Source organism: Macaca thibetana, chromosome 9 (genome assembly GCF_024542745.1).
Source record: "Macaca thibetana thibetana isolate TM-01 chromosome 9, ASM2454274v1, whole genome shotgun sequence".
Classification (NCBI taxonomy): domain Eukaryota; kingdom Metazoa; phylum Chordata; class Mammalia; order Primates; family Cercopithecidae; genus Macaca; species Macaca thibetana.
This window is the reverse complement of record NC_065586.1, coordinates 12,062,395-12,080,757: the sequence shown is the minus strand read 5'-3', so window position 1 is coordinate 12,080,757 and position 18,363 is coordinate 12,062,395. Positions and strand designations below refer to the sequence as shown.

The 18,363-nt window shown below is 42.9% G+C and overlaps 3 protein-coding genes and 1 non-coding gene across 4 annotated transcripts in view; 1 reads left to right on the top strand and 3 right to left on the bottom strand.

Annotated features, from left to right (window-relative positions):
* Positions 1 to 18,363, bottom strand: part of CDC123 (cell division cycle 123) — a 421,061-nt gene that overhangs the window by 94,196 nt on the left and 308,502 nt on the right. The window lies entirely within an intron of this gene.
* The window catches only part of UPF2 (UPF2 regulator of nonsense mediated mRNA decay), a 727,243-nt gene that overhangs the window by 478,866 nt on the left and 230,014 nt on the right, over positions 1 to 18,363 (top strand). The window lies entirely within an intron of this gene.
* Positions 1 to 18,363, bottom strand: part of SEC61A2 (SEC61 translocon subunit alpha 2) — a 39,467-nt gene that overhangs the window by 8,382 nt on the left and 12,722 nt on the right. The window contains exons 4-7 of the mRNA XM_050803223.1: positions 14,451 to 14,529; positions 7,928 to 8,059; positions 7,695 to 7,804; positions 946 to 1,099 (exon numbers count right to left, since the gene is read on the bottom strand). Coding sequence (XP_050659180.1) covers positions 946 to 1,099; positions 7,695 to 7,804; positions 7,928 to 8,059; positions 14,451 to 14,529 — 475 coding nt within the window. The remainder of the gene's footprint in view (positions 1 to 945; positions 1,100 to 7,694; positions 7,805 to 7,927; positions 8,060 to 14,450; positions 14,530 to 18,363) is intronic.
* LOC126963506 (small nucleolar RNA U13) lies at positions 11,854 to 11,957 on the bottom strand. Its single transcript, XR_007729135.1, has one exon. It is a non-coding gene; the product is annotated as a small nucleolar RNA U13 (small nucleolar RNA).

The following is an 18,363-nucleotide window of genomic DNA, read 5'->3' as shown; positions in this document are numbered from 1 at the left end:
GACTCCTTGTCCAAAGCTGTCCCAGAGCTCAAACAAATAACTGTGAAAGTCCAGTATACAGCAGAAAATATGAGTCAAAAGAATTCGCCAATGTTTGCTTTATGATATAGCCATGTGAGCAGGTTCTACAAATATTTAGATCATTGAGGCAAATCTATCTTTTTATAGCATAAATCCGAAGTTTTCTCAAGAGGCTATTCTTGATGAAAACATACAATGTAAAATTTACCAAAGCAAAATTTCATTCATAGAGATTTGCCTCTCCTTTACTTTAGGGAAGGAAGAGAATATTTTTAGAAAAAAATAAAAAAGCAGCAAAGCAGAGCAGAGATGTCAGAATTAAGAGATAGATGTCACTCTATCAAGCCTGCCTTGAGGTTTACTGCACCAAGAACATTAATAATCATTACAATTTTCTTAAGGCTGGGATCAGAGTTTAGGTATTAACCACTTAGGACAGTATCTGTTAGAAGTGGAGATGAGGAAGGGGAAAGAGAGAATGAAATATTTCAAAACTTCGGTGCTATTACAAAGCCAATTAGAAGAGCAGCAAAGTAGGAGTGCTCCGGGTGGATTCAATGAACAAGTCTTTCCATTTGAAAAATCTAAAATCCACTACCTTGTTATCCCCCTACGGATGCTGAAATCAGTCAAATAAATGGCTTCTGCAGCAATGCCTTAAGCAAGGTTAACAAACGAAATTTTAAAACTCTGTTTGCAACCACTGAAATTTTAAATGAGCAGAGGCTAAAATTTTGGTACTATTCTCGCTGAGGTAGTGTGGCTTACTCCACACATCTCTGCGTATTAAGTTTTGAAGAATTCGCATTCCTTATCCCCTAGGAGGGCAAACCAGAATGGCTCTAGGCATGTACTGCGACACGATGGGTTTTCCCAGCACACATCCAGCAAAACGCGTGCAGTTGCAGTCACTGTGCGATGTACCTCTGCCAGTGTTAATGGTAGTGGGACTAAAGGCCTTCCAGACAATGGTCTCACAGATGTTGGTGGCAATAAAGAGGGAAATCCCAGACCCCAAGCCGTAACCCTTCTGTAGCAGCTCATCTAACAGCAGCACAATCAAACCAGCAACAAACAACTGTGGGGAAAGAAATGCAAGTAAGCAGAAGCAAGAACAAACTCAAGAAAGGGGGAGAGGAACACCATGGGCTATTTCCAAGCTAGGGGCGTTTTGAATATTAAGGCCTGACCGTTGCAATTTCACTACGATGACCAACTGCATCTTTTGGCCTGCTTTCATTTACCCAGGCCAATCCAGAACAGTAAGAGGACTGGAAATACCGTTGCGTTATAAAGCAGACATTTCAACTTTAAAGTCTATTTACACTTATCTGAATAGTTTCTTTTGCAATGTTTAAATAAAGCCTGTTTGAAAAGCACACTGAAACAAAAAAAATGATCACAGTATTCTAGAATTTATGACAGCAAGAAACTGAAAACATCCCAAATACCTCCAAGGAAGTAAAAAGTCAGATGAATTCTGGTATAATAGCAAGACGGAAATGTACACTGCCATCAAAGGGTAAGTCTAAGGGCTGTGCTGATCCTTTGAAAAAAGCATTATATATGTATTATATATATGTATATTCTATACAATGTGTACAGAATAAAAAACTACAACACAAATATGTACTCAAATATGTACTCCAGCAACAATGTAAAAATGCATTCTATACACATAGTGACAAAGATTGAATGTAAATTTGAAGACAGTTAAGGTTAAGCTCATAATGTTTTCAAAAATGAAACCATACTAACTTTAATTTATGGGATATTGAAAATTCTGAACTTGCTTCCTGGAGAAGACATTCCTGTAAAAGCATGCATTAATGAAAAACAATCCCTAGCCTTGCAAGTGACCTCCTCCGTCATCTGACCCCTTCCCTGCACTGGAATAAGCTAATCAAGACAGGAAGAAAACATGCTTCCATGCCCCAACTTCACACATGTCCCCACTTTAAAGACCCCCCCCCGGCAGAAGTGGGGAAGTCACTTCCATTCCTCCCAGTTCTCAAGCCGCCCCCCTCATTTTGTACTCACTTGATCCAGTATCACCTGCTAGAAGAGCCACCAAACTAACCACATGAGACCCTTTTAGGCATGCTTACCTTAGACAGTGTTGTTTTTTCCTTAACTACCACTTCAATAGTTGGACAGAGCCTAACTTGTCTATTTACAGTCTTTTAGTCTGAGTTTCAATGGACAGGAGAAAGGGTATGATTCTCCAAACTTCTAAGAGAGATCATGCTAATCCTTTACTGCTTGAAAACCAAGTTTGACATTTTGACAAAATAATGTAGCGGTTAGGACTTACTACCGATTCTATTGAACCACAATCATGTCATGAGTGAACAGATACTCCCCATCATAAACCGAGAAACCCATCCTATGCAGGAAATAACAGCTGTCCATGAACATCAGCCACCAGACAGCGTCGTGATGGGCCTTGAGAAATGAGCTCTCCAGAGTCCCACAGCAGCTCTGAAACCACTCGTTCTCCAGACCCCTGTTCAGAACAGGGACCATCGGACTACAGAGTCATTCATATCTGTCCTGTGAAAATTAAACTCAGGTTTTTCCAAAGGGAAGAAGAAATTATAGAGAAATGAGAAACGGTTTCTATAATTAAGGGAATAAAAGACAGTAAATATCATGCATGCCTGTGAAAAGGGATAGGAACCCAGGAAGTGGCAGGAGCGTCTATAGTGATGGGACCTGAACCCTAACCGCGTGTGCACGGGGAATGGACGACATGTATGATGAGCTAGTATAAACATGGCACTTAACATTTTAACCCTGCATGGCACCTACACACAACTTAGTTTTGTCAAACTACCTTTTGTTAAGTATGTCAAAACATACTTACCTTTATTACATGCCATGCACACTGATATTCTCTAATAGTTTTTTAAAATTTTTAATCAAGACCTGCTATTTAGATTTCTAAACTCACTAGCTGAAAAACACTAACCATGTGAATGAAAACATGAACAAATAAGGTGAGAATGAAAACATGAACAAATAAGGTGAGAAATACCTTCCACAACGGCATGCAAACAGTTTTCAAAACCTATGTTTCTGGGTGAAACACACTGATCCAATCATAGCTCTTCAGTGTATCCACATATTTTCAATCTTAGCAATGCCTTGAAAGACACAAATTGGTCACTGCCCACCTATAATCAAACGTGACATCTCTCTCTCCACATTAACAGAAGAATTCACCGTAACACACATATTTGTGTATCAGAATTCATGTAAATGAATTAGTATACATCCACTTCACTTGTTTCATTCTTGGACTGTAACTATTTCTGATTTCTGACTACTGAAAATAAACATTAAAATAGCTTAACTATTTCATATCAATTTAAATCCATAACTGACTCTGTAAGAAGTCAATCCTATAGCTAGCTAGCTGAGAATCACTCAGGGGAGATTCCTTAGGAATCTGAATATATCCTTAAGTAAGATACTACAGACATTTTCTTGATGTATAATGTTCTACGAGCTACATGCCAGTTCTAAGTGTCTTTTAAAAATCAAGATTATTCTAAACTCTGGATTGCATAAAGTGCTATAAAGAAATAAAACTGAAGGCAACAATTGGCCGGTCCATACCGTCAACGATACCTAAAGCATATGAAGAGAAACCCCAAGCACTGAAAGGCACTAAAATCAGACTCCAGAATATCTTCTCTCCCCATCCAATGCGCCTCTTTCCCTAATTCCCAAGGGCTGTAAATTTGCCAATCAAGTGATTTGTAAATGGAGAAATAAAGACAAAGTTAATCTTTTTTATTTTTTAGAGACAGATCTCACTCTGTTGCCCAGACTGGAGAGCAGTGGTGTGACCTTGGCACACTGCAACCTCCAACTCCCAGGTTCAAGCAATTCTCCTGCCTCAGCCTTCCTAGTAGATGGGGGATTACAGGCATGCACTGCCATGCCTGGCTAATTTTGGTGGTGTTATTTTATTTTATTTTTTGAGACGGAGTCCGGCTCTGTTGCCAGGCTGGAGTGCAGTGGCACAATCTCAGCTCACTGCAATCTCTGCCTCCTGGGTTCTGCCTCAGCCTCCTGAGTAGCTGAGATTACAGGCATGCACCACCATGCCTAGCTGATTTTTGTATTTTTAGTAGAGACAAGGTTTCACCATGTTGGAAAGGATGGTCTCGACCTCCTGACCTCGTGATCCACCTGCCTCGGCCTCCCACAGTGCTGGGATTACAGGTGTGCGCCACCGCACCTGGCCCATTTTTGTGTTTTTAGTAGAGACGGGGTTTTCCCATGTTGAACAGACTGGTCTCAAACACCTGACCTCAAGTGATCCGCCCGCCTCGGCCTCCCAAAGTGCTGGGATTACAGGTGTGAGCCACCACACCTGACAGTTATTCTTTAAGGAAATGTATCTTCTACCAAATGGGAACACACTGGGGATCAGAAAGCTTCCAAAGAACCTGATCATTCATTAAAAAGTCCTGCCCTAGACCAGGTGTGGTAGCTCACACCTCTAATCCCAGCATTTCAGAAGGCCGAGGCAGGTGGATCACCTGAGGTCAGGAGTTCAAGACCAGCCTGGCCAACATGGCAAAACCGTCTCTACTAAAAATACAAAACTAGCTGGACGTGGTGGCAGGCCCCTGTAATCCCAGCTACTTGGGAGGCTGAGGCAGGAGAACTGCTTGAACCCGGGAGGCAAAGGTTGCAGTGAGCCAAGATTGCACCATTGCCCTCCAGCCTGGGAGACACAGCAGGACTCTGTCTCCAAAAAAAAAAAAAAATTCCTGCCCTAGTCAAATGACAAAATAGTTCCATCTCATTAGAAAAGTCAGTTTATTGTTAATGCTAAATAAATACTTGAACAGTATAACTTTTGTGGATATAAATTACACTCATTAAATAATCTTATGTTTTGCTTCCTACATAACGTTTCTAATTTAAAAAACAGAATGCTCTGCAATCCCAGCACTTTGGGAGGGTGAGGCGGGTAGATCACCTGAGGTTGGGAGTTCAAGACCAGCCTGACCAACATGGAGAAACCCTGTCTCTACTTAAAAAATACAAAATTAGCCGGGCCTGGTGGTGTATGCCTGTAATCCCAGCTACTCAGGAGGCTGAGGCAGGAGAATCGCTCGAATCCAGGAGGGGGAGGTTGCGGTGAGCCAAGATCGCGCCACCACACTCCAGCCTGGGCAATAAGAGTGAAACTCCGTCTCAAAAACAAAAACAAAAAAACAGGATGCTCAACCACACCAGTCTGAGACAGTCAGATTTCTCTCAATGTATATATTAATAAACTGGTACTTGAGATTATTTAAAAATGTTTTTCTGAGCTTGATCTTCATCTTTTGAACTGATAGAAAAAAAATTCCTGGCTGGGCACGGTGGCTCACACCTGTAAGCCCAGCACTTTGGGAGGCCAAGGCAGGCGGATCACGAGGTCAAGAGACCGAGACCATCCTAACCAACATGGTAAAATCTCATCTCTACTAAAAATAGAAAAATTAGCCAGGCGTGGTGGCACCTGTAGTCCCAGCTACTCAGGAGACTAAGGGAGGAGAATCGCTTGAACCCAGGAAGGGGAGGTTGCAGTGGGCCGAGATCGTGCCATTATACTTCAGCCTGCCAACACAGCGAGACTCTGTCTCAAAAAAAAAGAAAAAATTTCCTAAACTAATCTGAATTTCATAAAGTGAACAAGAAGAGGCATTTCCAAGAAAATCAGGACTCCAGATACCCATTTTTTTCTTTTTTTTGGAGACAGAGTCTCACTCAGTTGTCCAGGCTGGAGTGCCGTGGCGCGATCTCGGCTCACTGCAAGCTCCGCCTCCCAGGTTCACGCCATTCTCCTGCCTCAGCCTCCTGAGTAGTTGGGACGACAGGCACCCGCCACTACACCCAGCTAATTTTTTTGTATTTTTAGTAGAGCCGGGTTTTCACCATGTTAGCCAGGATGGTCTCGATCTCCTGACCTCGTGATCTGCCCCATGGGCCTCCCAAAGTGCTGGGATTACAGACATGAGCCACCATGCCCGGCCTCAGATACCCATTGTTTATTAACTTAAACAAACTTCTTTTCAAAACACAAGAAAGATAACTTAAGTACAATCCGTTCTTGGGTAATTTATCTAAATGGTTTTTAAGGATTGTACAATGGAAAAATATCTTCTAAACTTAACATACTTTAAGATACTTAGGGCTGGGCGTGGCGGCTCACGTCTGTAATCCCAGCACTTTGGGAGGCTGAGGTGGGCAAATCACGAGGTCAGGAGTTCAAGACCAGCCTGGCCAACATGGTGAAACCCCATCTCTACCAAAAATACAAAAAATTAGCTGGGCGTGGTGGTTGGCACCTGTAATCCCAGCTACTCAGGAGGCTGAGGCAGGTGAATTGCTTGAACACGGGAGAGGAGACGGAGGTTGCAGTGAGCTGAGATCATGCCACTGCACTCCAGCCCAGGCAACAGAGTGATACTAAATCTCAAAAAAAAAAAAAAAATTGATACTTAGGACACTGATAATTATGTTGGCCTTTAAAAATTCCATTCCCAAGTGGCTGGGCGGTGGCTCACGCCTGTAATCCCAGCACTTTGGGAGGCCGAGGCGGGTGGATCATAAGGTCAGGAGATCAAGACCATCCTGGTTAACACGGTAAAACCCTGTCTCTACTAAAAATACACACACACACACACACACACACAAAATTAGCCGGGCGTGGTGGCGGGTGCCTGTAGTCCCAACTACTCGGGAGGCTGAGGCAGGAGAATGGTGTGAACCCGGGAGGCGGAGCTTGCAATGAGCAGAGATCGCACCACTGCACTCCAGCCTGGGCGACAGGGCAAGACTCCGTCTCACCAAAAAAAAAAAAAAAAAAAAAAAAAAAAAAAAGAAAAAAAAAATTCCATTCCCAAGCATCCATTTAAAAAACCCACAGAACATATTTATGTGTGTATAAATAGTGTTTCACTGACTCTACGATATTACCATTTAAAACATTATTTTGTGTACTACTAAGAAAAGAATACTGCCAATGTACTTGTGACAGAATACCTTATTACAAAGAATTTTAATTTTCTCCTTACAAAAAGGTATTTTAGACCTCGAGGTAGATATTTGTCCTCTAGCTTGCCCTTCTATATTTAAACAATAACCTTCATTTCAGTAACAAATCACAGCAGATTTTCTGAACACCTTTAGACAGCAACTGAACTCAAACAGCCGTTCTGTCAAGAACACACTCAGCCAACTAACGTCACGACGACGTGAACAAGCCGACACCACGCGGGCAGTGACACCACCACTGTCTCCTGGCGGACCGCAAGTGGAAGGCACTGTTTACTGTACAGAAACACCCTGATTCCAGAGACATCACAATGTGACAACTGTGCATCTCAAGAATCAATACAGTTGATCCATAATTCTTGGTATGATGCAGTTATGAAGCTCTTAGAATAAATTTGAATTTTTCACATCAACACAATTTGAACACATCACGGTCATAGAAGGTTTTAAAAAAAAATGTACACATATCACTTCAGTGATCAAAATACTACAATCAAATAATTCAACAGTAAGAAAATGAACAAGTCAATCACCTAAAGAACTGTTAGAAAAGAAAAAAGGAATCAAACTGTTTTGTTATCTGCATAGGAAAATATAGGATTTCTTACCTGAATAATGATAAGGAGACAGATCCCGGCACCCATTTCCGCAGGGTCCCCGTACATCCCCGTCATGACATACACAATGGCTTGCCCGATGGTAATGATCATACCAAACACTGACGAGAAGTGGGGGAAAGGAGAGCATGCTTACCACCAACGACAAGGAAAGCCCGAGAAAACATCTTGACCGCAAGCAGTCTCAAACGTGGAAAATGCTCTGGAACTGCATTAATGCTCACATTTCTGGGCTCCATTGAATAAAGCTCTATCTTTCGGTGTATCTCCCACTTCAATGATTTTGGCTCCAGCTAACAACTGCATAATCAAACCAGATGTTACAATTGGGGAGATACCCAATTCCATTAAAGTTCCTGGAGAGGAAGGGGAGAGAAGTGTGCAATGTTTATTGTACACGATACAAACGGATTTACGGGTGTCCCACTCCCTAATTACCTCAACTGAAACACACGTGTAAATTTTAACGAGCAAATTTTCATTTCTTAAACATTCATTGCTAAGAAAAGTTCTCATTTATTAACACAATCCTGCAACAATGCCCTGAATAAAAAGTACTTTAGGCTTGGCGCAGTGGCTCATGCCTGCAGTCCCCGCACTTTGGGAGGCCGAGGTGTGTGGATCACTTGAGGTCAGGAGTTCCAGACCAACTAGCCAACATGGTGAAACCCTATCTCTACTAAAAATACAGAAATTAGCCAGGTGTGGTGGCGGGCACCAGTAATCCCAGCTACTCAGGAGTCTGAGGCAGGAGAATTGCTTGAACCTGGAAGGTAGAGGTTGCAGTAAGCCGAGATTGCACCACTGCACTCCAGCCCGGGCAACAGAGTGAGACTCCATCTCAAAAACAAACCAAAAAAAAAGAATGTATAGTGAGAAATAAGAAAATCAAATGTGCCAATTGTGTAAGGAAGGTATGGAATTAAGTAATTCTACACTGCCGAGACTTTTCCTGGGCCACTCTGTCACATCACTCCCTTCAATCCTGTTTTCATAAATGCTAAAAAGGTGGCCTTCATGTCAGAAAATATTCCACCTTAAGGGGGATTTTTTATGTCGTCTCAGATACTTCCTCAATAGTAAAAAAAATAAAAACAGGTTTTAGTGTTTAAGACATTAGATGGATTTATTGGCCAGGCGTCGTGGCTCACACCTGTAATCCCAGCACATTGGGAGGCCAAGGCCAGCGGATCACCTGAGGTCAGGAGATCAAGACCATCCTGGCCAACATGGTGAAACCCCATCACTACTAAAAATACAAAAATTAGCCAGGTTTGGTGGCGTGCGCCTGTAGTCCCAGCTACTCAGGAGGCTGAGACAGGAGATTCCCTTGAACCGAGGAGTCGGAGGTTGCAGTGAGCCAAGATCGCACCACTGCACTCCAACCTGGTGACACAGTGAGACTCCATCTCAAAAAAAAGGCCGGGCACAGTGGCTCATGCCTGTAATCACAGCACTTTGGGAGGCCGAGGCAGGCAGATCACAAGGTCAGGAGTTTGAGACCAGCCTGGCCAATATGGTAAAACCCCTTCTCTACTAAAAATAAAAAAGTTAGCCAGGCATGGTGGCACACGCCTGTAGTCCCATCTACTCAGGAAGCTGAGGCAGAAGACTCGCTTGAACGTGGGAGGCACAGGTTGCAGTGAGCTGAGATCATGCCACTGTACTCCAGCCTGGGCAATAGAGTGAGACTCTGTCTCAAAAAAAAAAAAAAAAAAAGAAAAAAAAAGACATTAGATAGACTTCTTAAATCACCAAAATTTTTTTTTTTTTTTTTTGAGATGGAGTCTCGCTCTGCCGCCCAGGCTGGAGTGCAATGGCCAGATCTCAGCTCACTGCAAGCTCCGCCTCCCGGGTTCACGCCATTCTCCTGCCTCAGCCTCCCAAGTAGCTGGGACTACAGGCACCCGCCACCACGCCCAGCTAGTTTTTTGTATTTTTTAGAAGAGACGGGGTTTCACCGTGTTAGCCAGGATGGTCTCGATCTCCTGACTTCATGATCCGCCCGTCTCGGCCTCCCAAAGTGCTGGGATTACAGGCTTGAGCCACCGCGCCCAGCCAAATCACCAAAATTTTTTATTGCAAAATAGCTCTAGTCCAGAATTAGATTTAATCAAGCTTTAATAAATATCTGATATAGGAAATATGGCATTTCAAATCAGAGAAAAAAAGAATGGACCTGGGCAAAAAAATTGGCCATTTTTAGGAAATTAAACCTAGATTCCTTACCTGATGCCTCATGCCTTACATCTAAATAAATGCTACATATATAGAAATTCTTTGTCTTTTTTTTTTTAGACAGAGTCTCGCTGTCACCCAGGCTGGAGTGCAATGGCACGATCTTGTCTCACTGCAACCTCCACCTCCCGGATTCAAGCAATTCTCCTGCATCAGCCTTCCGAGTACCTGAGATTATAGTCGTGAGCCACCATGCCTGGCTAATTTCTGTATTTTCAGTAGAGATGGGGTTTCACTACATCAGCCAGACTGGTCTCGAATTCCTGACCTCAGGTGATCTGCCCCCTCGGCCTCCCAAAGTGCAGGGATTACAGGTATGGGCCACTGTGCCCAGCCTCCATGTATAGAAAATTTAAACATAAAGGATAAATGACAAAAATACTAGAAGGAAATATGGGTGAGTAGCTTATCATCTTGGGGAAGAAAGTCTTTTTAAGCATGGCAAAAAATCTAGAAGCCACAAAGGAAAAGATGGAAGATATGATTGGCTACAACTATGAAACTTCCACGTGGCAAAAGGCCGCATAACGGTTAGAATAAAACTATTTAGGCGGGCACGGTGGCTCACGCTTGTCATCTCAACATTTTAGGAAGCCGAGGCAGGCAGATCACTTGAGGCCAGGAGTTTGAGAGCAGCCTAGGCAACAAAGTGACACCCTGTCTCTACAAAAAATTAAAATACTAGCCAGAAATGGTGGGGCCCTGTTGTGGTCCCAGCTACATGGGAGGCTAAGGCAGGAGCATCGCTTGGCCCAGGAGGTCAAGGCTGCAGTGAGCTATGTTTTGCACCACTGCACTCCAGCCTGGGCAACAGAGCAAGAGCCTGTCCCAAAAAAAGAAAAAAAAAAATTAAACACAAATGACAAAAAGTTCTATTCTCTAATATGCAAAGAGCTCTTACAAATCAATTAAAAAGTGAACAAACTGGCTGGGCGCAGTGGCTCATGCCTGTAATCCCCGCACTTTGGGAGGCCGAAGCAGGTGGATCACAAGCTCGGGAGATCGAGACCACCCTGGCCAACACAGTGAAACCCTGTCTCTACTAAAAAATAAAAAAAATTAGCCGGGCGTGGTGGCAGGCGCCTGCCTGTAATCCCAGCTACTCGGGAGGCTGAGGCAGGAAAATTTACAAAAAAAAAATTAATTAAAAAAAAAAGCGAACAAACCAATTTAAAAAGGAAACAGCAGATACATGATGTGTCTGCTCCCGATGAAGCTTTCTCAGGAAAATGCAGCACAGGAGTAGGCCCTCAGCACCCAAACCCGTACTGTGCAACCCTGGAACTCTAACCGAAGCTCATCCTGCCTGGCGTCAACCCTGGTCATCTGGAATTTTAAACTAATAAATAAAGAATCTGGGGCCAAGCACAGTGGCTCAAACCTGTAATCCCAGTGAGGCCGAGGTGGGTGGATCACCTGAGGTCAGGAATTCGAGACCAGCCTGGCCAACATGGTGAAACCCCATCTCTACTAAAAATACAAAAAATTAGCCAGGCATGGTGGCCTGTGCCTGTAATTCCAGCTACTCAGGAGGCTGAAGCAGGAAAATCGCTTGAACCTGGGAAGTGGAGGTTGCAGTGAGTCAAGATCACGCCATTGCACTCCAGCCTAGACAACAAGAGTGAAACTCCGCCTCAAAAAAACCAAACCAAACCAAAACAAAACAAAACAACAGTATCTGGGAGTGTGGAGCTGAATCGCACAGAAAATGTTCACCAGTCCCTGGCCGCTGAGGCCTAAGGGCTGGCCGGGCTCTCCTTCCTCCTGGGGCTTAGCTGTTCACCTCCACTTTAGATTCCAAAAAATAACCAGTATTCTTCCAGCAAATGTCATGTTTCTGTTTAAGCTAGTCAGTGATTTCCTGTTCCTTAATTTTTCGCCTTTATTTTAAAAAATTTATTTTTTCTTTTCATGTTAGATGGGTCATGTCCCAAGATCCTAACAAGGCTGGAGAGAGGCGCATCTCACCCATGAGCGTGAAGGTCCAATCGTCACACCTACGGACTACAAAAGCATCTAGTTTCCTATTACTTATAACAAAAAGGAATCTAACACGCTAATAAAAGTTCACTTACAGAAGAAATACAAATGTTCCATAAAAGCAGAAAACAATGTTCAAACTCACCAATCTATAAAGAAATCAAAATGAACTAATTGTTGCCAGCTTTTACCTGTCTGACTGACAAAGACTACAATACTAATAATATCCATGGTTGAGAGAAATGGTTGTTCTCATATACTGTCACTGAGAGTGGAAAATCAAACAACTGTTTTGGAAGATAATTTAGCCTTCTCTATCAAAAACTGTAGTGTGCCCATATTGTGTCCTAACAGTTGAACTTCTAGAAATTCATTCTATCAAAAAGTTACAGAAGGGTGTGATACCCTTCATTGTAGCACTGTTTACAACGATATAAAATCAGGGGGAAAAAACGTAATCTATGACAAGAAAGGACCCTAGCGGCCTGCAGAAGTTTCCCATCTTCCTTAAAATGTGCTCCATCCAACAGTCTCCAAGTCCTTCATGATCTGACTTAGATACATCTGCAACCTCAGGTCCCACCATGCCTCCCTCTTCTTTCATTTCTTCCATCCCACATTCACCTTCTCAATATTCTTTTTTTTTTTTTTTTTTTTTTTTTGAGACAGGGTTTGGCTGTGTCACCCAGGCTAGAGTGCAGTGGCATGATCTCGGCTCACTGCAACCTCTGCCTCCCAGGCTCAAGTCATCCTCCCACCTCAGCCTCCCAAGTAGCTGGGACCACAGGTACACGCGACCACGCCTGGCTAATTTTTGTGTTTTTAGTAGAGATGGGGTCTCAATTTGTTGCCCAGGTTGGTCTCGGACTCCTGACCTCGAGTGATCTGCCCGCTTCAGCCTCCCAAAGTGTTGGGATTACAGGTGTGAGCCTCCGCACCCGACCCCTCCTCAATGATCTTTGAACACACCAAGCACAGGCTCACCTCAGGGCCTTTGCACTGGCTCTTCCCTAGAATGTGCCTCCCTCAGGTCTTCATATGGCCTCCTCTCTCACTTCTTGCAGGTGTCTTCAAAGATCACCTTCCTAGAGCACCTTCCCCACCCCATGTACCTCCCCAAACAGCAAATATCAACTCCATAACAATTGGGACATTGTCTTGTTCACTGCTCTAATCTCGGCACCTTACACAAAGGCTGACACCTGACACACAGTACGAATTCAATAAACGTGGTGAATGAATGATCAAATAAATCCCGGCATATCCTTATAATGGAATAATAACATGGCCATTAATAGCTCATGTAAGATATTAAGGAACCAAAGTAGCAGAATAGTATATACAGGACATCTTAGAGTTATAAGAAGTATATAGATATATGTAGGTGAATGTACGTGCAAAGAAAAGGCCTCAATGCATAGTCACCAATCTAACAAATTCGCCAGAGTTCCCCTCAGAAGTGACACTTTTCTTTTCAGCTTCATATAAATCTATATACAAACTGCTAGTGCATTTTTAAAATAATAAATCAATATTACCTTTATAACCTAAAAACATAAAAAAAAAATCTGCCAGCTAAAGTGTTTCCAGGCTGGGTGCAGTGGCTCACACCTGTAATCCCGGCACTTTGAAAGGCCGGGGAGGGAGGATGGCATGAACCCAGGAGTACAAGACCAGCCTGGGCAACACAGCAAAACCTCATCTCTACAAAACTACAAGAATTAGCCAGGCATTGTGGCCTGTGCCTATTGTCCCAGCTACTCAGGAGGCTGAAGTGGGAGGATCACCCGAAAAAAGTGTTTCCAAAAAAGAGGCAACCACTGTTCCTAAATGCAAGAAACCTCATGACTGGTTGTACCCCTTGCTAGTCTCACTGTCCAGCATCCTCAGCCACAATTTCCCAGATGAACCATGTTGCTTGAGGCTTCAGGCTCAGCTCCAGCTGAGCTCCCCCACTGGCTCACACACTGGACTTCTCTTTTTTTTTTTTTGGAGACAGAGTCTTACTCTGTTACCCAGAATGGATTGCAGTGGTACGATCTTAGCTCACTGTAACGTCCACCTCCCAGGTTCAAGCAATTCTCTTGTCTCAGCCTCCCGAGTAGCTGGGATTACAGGTGCACACCACCACGCCTGGCTAATTTTTGTATTTTTAGTAGAGACGGGGATTTCACCATGCTGGCCAGGCTGGTCTCAAACTCCTGACCTCAGGTGATCCGCCCACCTTGGCCTCCCAAAGTGCTGGGATTACAGGGGTCAGCCACCAGGCCCCACCTGGACTCCAATTCCAATGTTACCTGGACATCACCTTCTTTGACACTGAAGATCAGGGTTTTGTAGTCCGTGAAAACCCAAGAACAGATTTCTCTATGATTACGGTAATCACATGGTGGTGTCGTTATCTACACACTAGGCTTCTCTAGGCAATGATATCCTCCCCTCCCTGTAGGCACTGAAAACTCATTGCTAATCCACATTTCCCTCTGTTTGCTGTGAGGAGGAATGTGCAGACAGAGAAGACACGCATACCTCTATTGGAAGCCAGAATAACTCTCATCCAGTAGAAAGGATCTGCAGAATCTGACGACATGATTCCAAACAGAGGGATCTAAAATAGTACACAAAATAGTTTATGAAACTGTATTAATAAGGCTGAGGCATAAGAATCAACTGAACCCAGGAGGCTGAGGCTGCAGTGAGCCGAGATCCCACCACTGCACTCCAGCCTGGGTGACAGAGACTCTGTCTCAAAAAAAAAAAAAAAAAGTATAAAGTGTGCACTTAATTTACAGTGTATTCACTTAATATTTGCAATACTTTTTAAAAAACTATTCTCATGTTCCTTAACAAAAACAAGCATATCTTCAAGGTAAAGCTGTTTATTAAAAAGAAAATAAAAAGAAAAACATTCCATCACATAGATAAGGGTTAATAAAAAAATATAATTAAAAGAACCAGAAAGTGAAAATAAAAATAAAAACAACATATCATTACTTAGTGTATTCACTAGTAAATATTCACATCGGTTATGGAGTGTTGTGGTACAACAATGTGAATATTCCTAATGTTACTAAACTGTACATCTAAAAATGGTTAAGATGTCATATTTTATATACTTTTACCATGATTTAAAAAACACTCCCACCAGTAGATTATGGAATATTATACCTGCCTAGTCATAGAATAATTTTGCAAAGCTCTATGTACTAAAGACAGCCAAGGTCACTCTTCTCAATGTAAGACTGAAGATGATATCCACAGTGGAATATTACAGGGCCACTAAAAATTATGCTTACTAAATCTGTAATAATATGGAAGAAGTACTTACGTCATAAAACTAAATATAAAATAGCAGTTCTCAACCTGGGGTGATTTTAGCCCCCACCCAAGACATTTGGCAATATCTAGAGACATTTTTGGTTGTCACAACTTGGGGTCGAGGTGGAGACCAAAGTGACTCCATCTTGGATGCTAATCTACCAGGTTGACTTCTGCTCAACCCTGGTCCCAGGGATCACTCCTGATTCCTGTTTTATTTACAGTCCCTAGTATAAGAACCTGTACTCGCTATAAATGCTGCCCTAAGATCCAAGTAACCTTGATGCTGTTACACAAATGACAGGCGGTGACACACAGCATTGTTACATGTTCTGGAAAGCTGATTTCAATTGTCCTGCACAAAGTGCGTACACCCTTTCCCTATGATAGATTAGCCCCAGGTCTGAGAGTAAGAGTGCAGGCCTTTCCCTGTCTTACTGCTGCCCCAAACTTTGCTTCTGTCCATAAAATCACCCTCTACTGACAAACTGGATTTGTCTCCCACATGGATTGGTTTCTCAGCTCCTTCAGTGTTTGGGGGTCATTTTGCATATACAGCCCTTTCACAGAACAGTGGGTGCTGCTAGCATCTAGTGGGTAGAGGCCAGAGATGCTGCTAAACATCCTAAAATACACAGGACAGCCCCCCCATGACAAGGAACGATCCCACTCAAATTCAGGAGTGCCACTGTTAAGAAGCCCTAGTATAAAAACAAAGGTATAAACGTGTATATATAAAAGTTGACACTGTAAATAGATGTACAGAAAATAAAACTAGGAGTAGATATCTTTTTAAATCCTAAACAGCAATTATCTGTAGATGGTGGAATTATGGTTGACTTTTTCTTCTGTATTCTTTTCAAATGTATCAAATTTTCCATCATGAGGACATTAACTTTTCATTAAAACAACAACAACAACAACAACAAAGAAACACCTTATTCAGATTGCTTCATATCATATGACCCATGTTTAGGATACAGCACTTGGCCTCAACCCCTCCTCAACCATGTGGGGATCGGAAAAAGACATTTCAAAAACCTTCTCCATATGAAACTGATTTTTAAGAAAGTTACAAGGCCGGGCGTGGTGGCTTACACCTGTAATCCCAGCACTTTGGGAGGCCAAGGCAGACGGATCACGAGGTCAGAAGATCGAGACCATCCTGGCTAACACAGTGAAACCTCGTTTCTACTAAAAATACAAAAAGAAAATTTGCCAGGCATGGTGGCAGGCTCCTGTAGTCCCAGTTACTCAGGAGTCTGAGGCAGGAGAATGGCATGGACCCAGGAGGCGGAGCTTGCAATAAGCTGAGATGCGCCACTGCACTCCAGCCTGGGCAACAGAGCGAGACTCCGTCTCAAAAAAAAAAAAAAAAAAAAAAAAAAACAGAAAGTTACAAAACATGCTGGCAGCAATTTTAAACAACTCACGTGATCAACCGAAACCTCTCTGAATGTCTGAATTTATTAGCTGGGTAACAAAACTGGTAAAGCATGAAGCATGGATATTTTATGTGCACCTTGCAGCTGTACACACTCTTCATTTAAAGAGAGAGGTGAGGGCCAGGTGCAGTGGCTCAGGCCTGTAGCCCCAGCATCTTGGGAGGCCAAGGTGGGCAGATCACTTGAGGCCAGGAGTTCGAGACCAGCCTGGTCAACATGGTGAAACCCCATCTCTACTAAAAATACAAAAACTAGCCAGGAGTGGCAGCTCGTGCCTGTAATCCCAGCTACTCAGGCGGCTGAGACAGGAAAATCGCTTGAAACCGGGAGGCGGAGCTTGCAGTGAGCGGACATCATGCCACTGTACTCCAGCCTGGGCGACAGAGCGAGACTCTGTCTCAAAAAAAACAAACAAAAGAAACATTACAGGAGAGTCCATATCAAAATGTTCCACAAGTGGAAAGCGGTCATTCAGCCAACAACCTTCCCTAATCCCCGATGGTTAGGTGCTCCGTGGGAAATGGAACAAGCCAACCTTCCATAATTAATGGTATACCCTCCTTTCCTGCAGCCAATAGGATTATGAAAATTGGTTTCTAATTTTATTTCACTTAGTAAATTCCATAGCTAAAGAATCATGTACAACAACAGGTGGGCAACAATAGGAGCCTATTTTCTATGAATCTGTCACAGTTGCAGAGTTTTTGCTATATTTAATATAATAATCAGTTTCAACTTGTTAAGGCACTCTAAGCAGGTGGCCATTAGCCTGTGGTTGTTTCTGTATCCTGAAATCTCACAAAAGAAAACTGAAAATGACCTTAGAGGGTATTTGATTCTGAATGAGTTTCAGCCAATTACAGACAGCCAACCCGCCTATTAGCTACACAGAAACCTGTCACAGGAACATAATCAAATGAGGCAAATGCCTAGCTGTGGCCAATCAAGTAATTTCTTTACTTCTGCAATTCTTTACTTCTGCTACAAAAGCTCACTGCCCACACCCGTGGAGCAGCTCTCGGACCCTCTACCCATGTTGAGTGCTGTCAGGTTCATGAATCCTTTAATGCTCAAATAAACCCTAAGTTTATCTTGTCTGAAGGTTCTCTTTTAACAAACTTGACAAAAATACAATACAGTACTCAGAGAAACAAAGCACTCCATGCCCTAATGGAAACCTGAACTAATCAGATGGAGAAAAAGAAAATTAGCACCAGGGATTTCCAAACAGAAAACCAAACAAAGTACTTGTGGGGGGAGATGGCAAGATGAAATTAAATAACAGCATTTTCCTCCACACATCATAAAACACAGTTATTTATTTATTTATTTTGGAAACAGAGTCTTACTGTCACCCAGGATGGAATGCAGTGGTATAATCTTGGCTCATTGCACTCGCCACCTCCCACATTCAAGCAATTATCCTGTCTCAGCCTCCCAAGTAGCTGGGATTACAGGTGTGTGCCACCACGCCCGGCTAATTTTTGTATATTTAGTAGAGAAGAGGTTTCACCATTTTGGCCAGGCTGGTCTCAAACTCCTGATCTGCCCACCTCTGCCTCCCGAAGTGAGGAGATTACAGGTGTGAGCTACCATGTCCAGCCTAAAATACATTTTTTAAAACATGTAAAATAGCAAAAGCTACCAAGAACGAAAAAAGCTATGGAAAGAGAAAAAAA